At 54.9% G+C, this 8,608-nt stretch overlaps 1 protein-coding gene across 2 annotated transcripts; it reads left to right on the top strand.

Moving 5' to 3' along the window:
• The first annotated feature begins 681 nt into the window (after nt 1-681).
• Nucleotides 682-6,168, top strand: ADCYAP1 (adenylate cyclase activating polypeptide 1). 2 transcript variants are annotated; one of them, XM_066329589.1, is made up of 5 exons: nt 682-793; nt 2,119-2,226; nt 4,153-4,287; nt 4,779-4,874; nt 5,767-6,168. In XM_066329589.1, exons 2-5 carry the CDS (start codon nt 2,126-2,128, stop codon nt 5,951-5,953), a joined length of 519 nt encoding a protein of 172 aa, XP_066185686.1. In that variant the 5' UTR covers nt 682-793; nt 2,119-2,125; the 3' UTR covers nt 5,954-6,168. The 2 variants fall into 2 exon arrangements, with proteins under 2 accessions (XP_066185686.1, XP_066185678.1); XM_066329581.1 differs by lacking the exon at nt 682-793 and adding an exon at nt 1,717-1,783.
• Nucleotides 6,169-8,608: the final 2,440 nt, after the last annotated feature.

Below are 8,608 nucleotides of genomic sequence, written 5' to 3'. Positions count from 1 at the left end.
TTGCAGCGGCTGCGAGCCCGCCGATGGCCCGCGCCCGGCGCATCACTTCGGGGGAAAATTATTCCGGCGGCGGGGAAGTCCCCAGAGACGGGATTTCCTTCCCGGTCCCTCCAGCAAATCAACTACTTTTTTTTTTTTTTTTTTTTTTTTTTTTTTTTTTTTTTTTTTTTTTTTTTTTTTTTTTTTTCTCCCTCATGGAAATGATGCTCTTCCCTCCCTCTCTGCCAAGCGCTGAGAGCCGCACATCTGTCTCCGCACAAGGCGGAGAGACGAGAGGGTCGGGCTAGGGGAGTGGGGGGAAAAGCCGCCCCCCTCCTCCCCGGGCAGAGCCTCCCGAGCGTGGGACCGTCCTTGCGGCGCGGCCGTGGGGCTTGTCCCCTACGCCCCGCGGCTTCAATACACGCACAGTAGTCACGGCGCTGCTGGTTTCCCCGCGGGGGGAGCCTTGTGTAATGGGAACAATATTAACAATCCTAAAAAAAAAAAAAAAAAAAAAAAAAAAAAAAAAAGGTAAAAGAGAAGAGAAAAAAGAAAAGAGGGGTCTGGGAAAAAAAAAAATAGGCATTTATATTCTTAAATCCCCGCGGAAGTGGGGGGTTCCGCGGCGGGGCTGCTCCGCCTGCGCGCTCGGAGCCTGGCGGCTCCGCGGGGGCCTGCGCCCAGCGGCGGCCCCGGGCTGCGTGTGGGGTGAGCTGGCCCCGCGGAAAGACCCGGAGCAAAGCCCTGGGGGAGCCCCACAAGCCCGGGGACCCCCACCCCTAACTGCTCTCCTCCTCTTCCCTTCCCACGTCAGGTAAAACTTTACTGTGGCGAACATTCTTTTACGTTTGTGCGGTGGGGTTTTTCTGCGTGTCTGTTTGATTGTTTGGTTTTCTTTTTCTATTTTTTTTTTTTTGGGAGGGGGGACGGGGGGGGGGGGAAAGTGTGAGTTGGTGTTTATGAGAAGCTTTATGACTCCTGATAAGCTCATCTTTGAGGACGACACAGAACTGTGTTCCTTGAGGAATTGGGGTGGTGACGTCTTTTCTGATACCCGATTATTACGTGACTGAGGAAAAAAAAAAAAAAGGCATTTGATTCATGAATAAAAATCCGGACACCACTACGGGGGCAACAAACAATATTGCCCGTCCTCTAAGGTAACAAGCAGGCAAATGTTTACGAAGAGGGCTCTTGCTGAAGCGGGTTGTTTGCAAAGATTTTCTTGCTAATTGCGTATCAGACGGAAGGCTGTGGAAGGCTGGTCAAGTTTGGAGCCACCGAGCAGGAGAAGAAGAAAAGGCTGAAGGCGCTCAGTGAGGGGAGAGATCTGGGGAAGACAACATCGCACGCAGCCAGCCCGCGGCTCCCGCCTCCGCTCCCTCTCGGACTCGCTCGCTCTCTTCCCTCTTCCCCAGCGCTCGGTTCTCCGGCGACATCTCACTCCATCCCTCTTTCTCCATTCCCTTGTAGACTCCACTCCAGATCCGTGCTGCTACCTGCAAACTTTTTTCCTTTATTGTTTTTTTTTCCCCTCCTGTCTCTCTTTTTCTTTTTGGACTGGATTGCCCTAAAACCAGCAAACAACTAACTACTGCCGCTTCTGCATCTTCTGCATCCTGCCGGTCCTTCGCCCATCGGAGAGGCGATGTCACGAGGGTTTTAACTCCTTTTGGACGCAACTTGGGAGGGAGCTCGATCTCTCCCCCTCCCCATTTTGGGTCTTTATTTTTTTCTCCCCCAAGACCTGCCGTTTTAGTTTCGCAGCCAAACGCTCTCAGTGCCGGGTGTCTAGACTTTAATGGTAAGGACACGAGGTGGCTCGCCGGGCCTTCCCGCAGCGGTCCCGGGGCGGGCGGGCGGGCGGACGGGCACCGACGGGGCGGGCGGCGGCCGCAGCTCTCTGCGCCAGGCAGCGCTCTGCTCCTCTCCGTGCCGCTCAGCGCCGGCACTCCACTGCCCAGGAAGCTTGTCCCCCGGGGCCGCGTTGCCTCATTTTCCGGCAGGCGAGGCCGGGGGGGTTGGTGAGCCGTGGGGTGGTTTCTCAGGGTTTTTGTTAGCGAATTTTTTTTTTGTTTGTTTGTTTTCGGTGGGTATTTTTTTTTTTTTTGACAGCAGTTTCCTTTCCCTCTCGCACAGAGTGGCAATGTGTAGCAAAGCGATCCTAGCACTCCTGGTCTATGGCATAATAATGCACTGCAGCGTCTACTGCTCACCTGCTGCCGGACTTCAATACCCGGCGCTCAGGTAGGTCCGTCAGCTGTCCGGGACCTCCGTCGGGACCACTTTAACCCCCCTCAGCCCTAGCTTAGCTAAGGGCAGTAGAATCTTACCGGGGAGGAAAATGAGAGGGGATGTGGACTAGAGTCACCAAAGGAAATCCCCTCCACTTGGGCTATGTGCCCACCGCCTCCACCGCAGCATAGGATCCCCTCTGGCTGCAACGTGGCATCCCCCAGGTCGGCTCCTCGGGACCCCGGTACTGTAACCCATGGCCTCTGGTCCCCGGTGGAGTGCCCAGGAGTGGGGGACCTGCTCTCCTGCGTGTCGGCGAGAGCGGGCCGAGGTCCCGGCTGCATGTCGACCGGGCCCAAAAGCTCCTCTCCCGTTTGGCCCCCGTCCTGCGGGGCCCTTGGCAGCCTCAGGTTGCCCGCAGCTGGCCCAGGGTGAGCGCCGAGCATCGCGTGTCCGGCTCGGGGGCAGCGGGGCGCGGGGACGGGTGCGCCGCTGTCTGCAAGTATGTGGGAGCTGTCATGGTTCGTGTAGCGGCACTGGAGCTGGTGGAGTGTCTTCCCTCGTTTACCAGTCTGTGTATGACAGCCTTTCTCAGGAGGGAAAGGGACTGGCACACACAAGGTTGTTTGGTTTTCTGTGTTCGGAGTTGTCTTGCTGGGCTCCAGCGCAGGCTGATGCCTGTGCTGTCCCTTTCCAGCTGGGAGCCGTGGGCGTCTGAATCCCTCTGTGTTTGGGGCAGGAGTAGAGGACACCCAGAGGCAACAGCACAAGGGAGTTTCCTACGCTGGTCTGCGGCTGGGGGCTCAGGGCACCTGGTCCGGGACGGCTGATGGCAGCCTGTTCTCACCCTGCTTGTCGCCTGCTCGGGCGACCGGTGCTGCTTGGCTTGGAGGGAGTTTTGGGCTCGGTGCTGTCGTCCTGCCCCACCGGCGCTTGGCTCTGTTCCGGTGTGCCCTGCGGGGGTCACTGCCGTGCGGGGAGCGGAGATGAAGGTGGGGGTGGGTGATGCCGGGAACGCAAGTTCGTCCGAGGTGGGTGTCCTTTTTCGGGCTCCGAGGTGTGTCCTTGCAGTAACCAGGAGCCCGTCGGAGCTGGCTCGGAGCAGCCCCCGTCATCTTCCTGGGCAGTGCGGCTAGAGGGCAGCGGGCTCGGTGGCCTAAGGGGCCATTAGCCGGCAGCAAGCCGGCTTTCTTCATTCAGACGCCTGAATTAGCAGGAGTGAAACACTTTAGCGGCATCTATTATTAATACCTCCGCTAAAGCTCGCAGACAAAAATAGCTGCCTGTAACGTGCAATGACCTACATCGTACTGCAGAGAGGGAGGCAGAGAGCGGGGGCTGGGGGGGTTGGGACACACACAAAACTGGCGAGATCTCAAAGGGCAGAGGCACCGTTCAACGAAAAACAACAGGCGAAGCCCCCCCGTCCCGGCGGGCGCGGCGGGGAGGAGCGGGGCGCGGTCCCCGGCCCCGGCGGCGGGGCTGCCGCTCACCGCCCCGTCTCCGCCGCGGAGGCTGCTCGGCTCCAGCCCAGCCCCTGGCACACGAACGCGTGTGTGCGCGGCCGCCTGCGCGCTGGGCGTGCGCTCCTCCTGGGAAGCGCCAGCCGCGGCTGTGGCAGAGAGGAGATGTTTCTCGGGCCGGGGCGTGGGCCGCGGGGGGCGGGGGGAGGGGGAGCATGTTTGGGGGGTTTCTCGGAGCACGTCTGACGGCGGGTGTGTTCCTCCTCCGTGGTCCTGCCCCGCAGAGGAGAGGGCGGGGATGGGGAGCGGGCGGGTGCAGGGAGGGGATGGGGCAGTCGGACGGGGCTCCCGGGACTCCCGGGTCGGCTCCGCCGAGGGGTGGCCACCGAGGCAGCCGGAAGCCGGCAGCGGGGAGGGGAGCGGAGCGCCCCACGGAGCCCGGCTGACTCCTTCTCCTTGCTGCTCTCGTTGCCAGGCTGGAGGATGAAGTCTACGACGAGGACGGGAACACGCTGCAGGACTTCGCCTACGACCACGAGCCCCTCGGTATAGCGAATCCGTCCTCCATGATCGGCGAGATGTACACCTTGTATTACCCACCGGAAAAGAGGTGACTGCAGCTCGCGGGGGTGTCAGGCGTGAATTTGGAGTAGGGAGTAAAACGGGGCTGGCAGAACCGATTGGGGGAAAAATAGTAATGATACCTAACAAGCAAACAGCAACAACATCAAAATAAAAATCCCGAACCCAAACAAACGACAATGTTGCCCCGGTCCCGGTGCCCAGTGTGAAGCTCAGAAGAAATGGAAAAGCCGCCTTACCTCCAGCAGCGCGGGGGAGGGAGCGGGGGATCCGCCCGCGCCGAGGAGGGCCAGCGATGCTCCCGCAAACGGAGCAGAAATGCCCAGCCGGCGCGGAACCGAGAGAGGGCGGCGGGGAGGGATCTGGGTGGGGACGAGGGGTCCCGGGGGACACGGGGAGATGCCGCCCTCCGGTCGCCGGCGGAGAGGGATGCTCACCGCTAGCGCCCGGGCTCCCGCAACCCTCCGCAGCCGGCTCGCGGGCCTCGCCGCTCACCCGCGGGCTCTTCCTTCTGCCCAGGCACGCCGATGGGATCTTCAACAAAGCCTACAGGAAACTCCTGGGCCAGTTATCTGCCAGGAAATATCTGCACTCCCTGATGGCCAAGCGGGTCGGGTAAGGCTCTCTGGTTGTTCTTTTCCGCGGTGGGCGTTGGTGGTGCAGGAGGCGCTGGAAGGGCTGCGGCTGGGGGGAACAAAGCTGCCCGGCCAGGGTCGGGAATGTGTTGCGCCCGCGATGAGTCTGGTGGAGTCCGGCTCCCCCAGGCATCGTCCGCCCCTGGCCGCTCCCGGCGCAGCGTGAGGCTGGCTGTCAGCGCGGGTGTTCGCGGAGGTTTGTTTGGGTTACTACTCTCGGGCATAAAGATATATATGTATTCATACATATATATATAGACAGACACATGCATGTGTATCTATCTATCTATCTATCTATCTATCTATCTATCTATCTCTATCTCTATCTTTATCTCTATCTACATCTATATCTATATCTATGTCTATCTATCTACCTGTATGTCTCTATAAATTTTTATGATCAACCGATTTAAAATTGGCAAGTTGGTCAGCCCTTACGGTTTGCTGGGGGGAGCAGCTTATGGAGAGCGATGATCGAGGGCTCAGCTGCAGCGGTGGAGGCTCGGTTGCAGCCCTGCGCTCCCCCAGCCGCCGGGAGGGGCTCCCCGCCGCCGGCGGGGCAGGGGCGAGCCCGGTGCCACCCGCTGCCCCTTCGGCAGAAGGTAACACGTTAATGAAGCCCCAGGGAGAGCAGCTTTCGCGGCCGCAATGAATAATTCATGGCGAGGAGATATTGTCTCTCCCGCCGCCGCCACTTGCGCGCACAGCGTCGGCACCGGGTTTCGGCGCGGCCTTTGTCTCCCCGCGCATCTTCAGCGCAACGTGTTGCGCCGGGGGCAGCGGGGCTGCGCAGGGCAGGGGCGGTGCGGAGGGGCGCGGAGAGGGGCGGAGCGGCCCCGCCTGATGCAGCTTGTGCTTCTCGGTGCTTGCAGCGGTGCCAGCGGCGGCCTGGGGGACGATGCGGAACCGCTGACCAAGCGGCACATAGACGGCATCTTCACGGACAGCTACAGCCGCTACCGGAAACAAATGGCTGTCAAGAAATACTTAGCAGCCGTCCTGGGGAAAAGGTATAAACAAAGAGTTAAAAACAAAGGACGCCGAGTAGCGTATTTGTAGCGATGTGAGTAACCAGCCACTCCTGTGTATACAAAGTCCTAAGAGAGAGAGAGAGAGAGAGAGAGAGAGAGAAAGAGAGAGAGAGAGAGAGATAAACCCAACAACAACAACAAAATCTAAACAAAAACAAAAGTCATTTCCAAACTGACTGAACAATCACCGCTCCTGTGTTATCTAAACATGTATTTATGTATGAAGTAAAGCCATTAAATGAATATTTTGATAATAATATTGTTTTTCTTTTGTACAAAAAGCACTAGAGAAACGCACAGATCTACTTTGTGGACCAATCATTAAGTTATATATAATATATAATATATATATATATAAATACTAAGAATAGTAAAGAACAATTCTTCATGAAAAGCCTGCACAAGAACAAGAATTCGCCTGAGCTGTTTATGTTTTTATATAAAATAAATAGAAAAAAAGAGACAATCATTGTTTTGAATATTACTCCTATTTTTGTAACAGAAATTAAAAGGATAGTATTTTTATCCGCGACAGGGTCGAAGACATTAATTTTCACCATTTGCTACTGTACATAGAGAAGGATGACCTGCTCCCAGGGGGATTATGAGGAAATTGATTTGAGAGAATTGGCGAAGCAGATTCTTCCCCTGGTGAGTCTCAAGGCAGGCTCCTTTGCCACTAGCCTCTCTGAAGGGGCAGCGTCCCCGTTCTTCTAGATTTCGATTATTTTTTTTTTCTCTCCTGCTTTCTTTGATTCCAGTTGTATCTCTATTAGTGTATCCTCAAACAATGAGCTTAGAGGATAATTATCTTGTGAAAACAACAGCTCGATCCAAATTGTACATCTCTGTTGCCTATTGGAGGGAGAGATAGTTAAAAAAACCAAAACTAAAATAATAATAACAACAACAATAAAAAAAAATCAAAATAAAACCAAAAATAGTCAAACTCAAAACCCCAACCCCCAAATCCCAAACCAGCAGCAAGGGTAGTAAGTACTAAGCCCCGTGCACTGCTCTTCTGGCTGTCTGGGCAGAGTTGCAGAACAAAGCCAAAGCAGAGACAGGACCCGTTTGGAAAGAGTGGAGATGTGAGCGGGGGCGGCCCCCGGCGCGCCCCGGGGCCGGAGCCGGTACCGGAGCCGGTGCCGCAGGGTCGAGGTAAGACGAGGCGATCCCACCTCCGATCCGCTACCCAACTGCCCCGGGCAGCTCGGTACTGGACCTGGATGCAAAGTACAATGTGTTACTCTCCAGTGCTGTCCATGCTTCTCATCATGTGTAATAATGAGCAGGGTTCTCGCCTTTGCATTTTTTTGGTCGGAGTTGCTCTTTTCTTTGATTGCTTTTTCTTGTAGGACCTCCCGCCTCTCATCCTCTCTTCGAACTTTTCCGAGCTCTGTTTAACCCACTTGAGACACCTTTTTGGGTTATGTTCTTTTTGGAAAAAAAAAAAAAAAAGAAAAAAAAAAAAAAAAATAAAAAAAAAAAAAAAAGAAAAAAAAGATTGTGAACGCTCTCTCACTCCTTTGTTCTGTTTTATGCAAGCTCTTATTGTACAAGTTTAGGAACCCCTGTTGTAGCTACCACTAAAGAATTATGCACTACTACGAAAGTTTTTGTTCCTTGTTTATTGAGTTTGGAGGTAAAATGTATTTTTCTACATTCTGGCTTATTGCTTAGTAAAATTTATTTCATAAAACAAACTTTTGTCATAAAAGAATGTGTAGTGTTCACCTGTGGTCCGGTTTCTAACGAGATAAACCATTTTCACCTCATCTCTCTATGTACGGACTCCTATCTTACCGTCCGCCCGGGGGCTGGTCCCGTCCCCCGCCCGGGCCGGGAGCGAAGGAGGACACGTAGGTACCCGCTTCCTTCCAGCTCACCACACAAACCTTACAGGAGTCTTTCCAAAGACACAAAACGAGCCCCGCATTCAAGACGTCGGAAAGCGACCCCCCAACCCCCCCAACAAACCCTCGCGGGTCAAACCTTCCCTCCCGGGCCGGGAGGAGCGGGGCGGGCCGGGCAGAGCCCGTCGGGGCGGGCGGGCGCTGCCCGGTGCCCGGTGCCCGGTGCCCGGTGCCCGGTGCCCGGTGCCCGGTGCCCGGTGCCCGGTGGCCGCACCGCCCGCGCTGCCCCGGCGCGCTCCCGGGCCGCAGCGACGCGGGGCGCAGTGTGCAGCTTTCGTGCCTTCTCTTCACCTTGTAAATCGCCACGAGTTTCACGGATGGCTATTTAGTGGCCCTACGATGCTGCAACACATCGGCTTGCGTTTTAGTCGTCCTTCTGTTCTTTGGCCATGGGCAGAGTGCGCTGTGTTTGTGTCGGCTGTGGTATAATGACATAGGGCTCTCTTGACGTTTTGTTTATGACCTTATCAGTTAGAGTTCAGTGGCTAGTCGCAAGCATTATGAAGTGATCACCTAGGTTATTATCCTTTGTACGATTTCTTTTTTTTATTTTTTTTTTAATTTTTTTTTTTTTTTTTTTTTTTTGTTCAGAAACGCCAACAGCCTTACCAAAATTTGAGCAGATTTGAGATACAGTCATAGTAGGTAGATGTTAGTCTTGGAGAACTTATTTTGTGTGCAAATGAATATAAAAAGAACTTAAACAAAGTATTATTACACACATGATATCTATAACTAGGACTTTGATAACTGTTATATAAAGTGTG

Source organism: Sylvia atricapilla, chromosome 1 (assembly GCF_009819655.1).
Source record: "Sylvia atricapilla isolate bSylAtr1 chromosome 1, bSylAtr1.pri, whole genome shotgun sequence".
Taxonomy (NCBI): domain Eukaryota; kingdom Metazoa; phylum Chordata; class Aves; order Passeriformes; family Sylviidae; genus Sylvia; species Sylvia atricapilla.
This window is presented reverse-complemented; position numbering and strand designations above follow the sequence as displayed.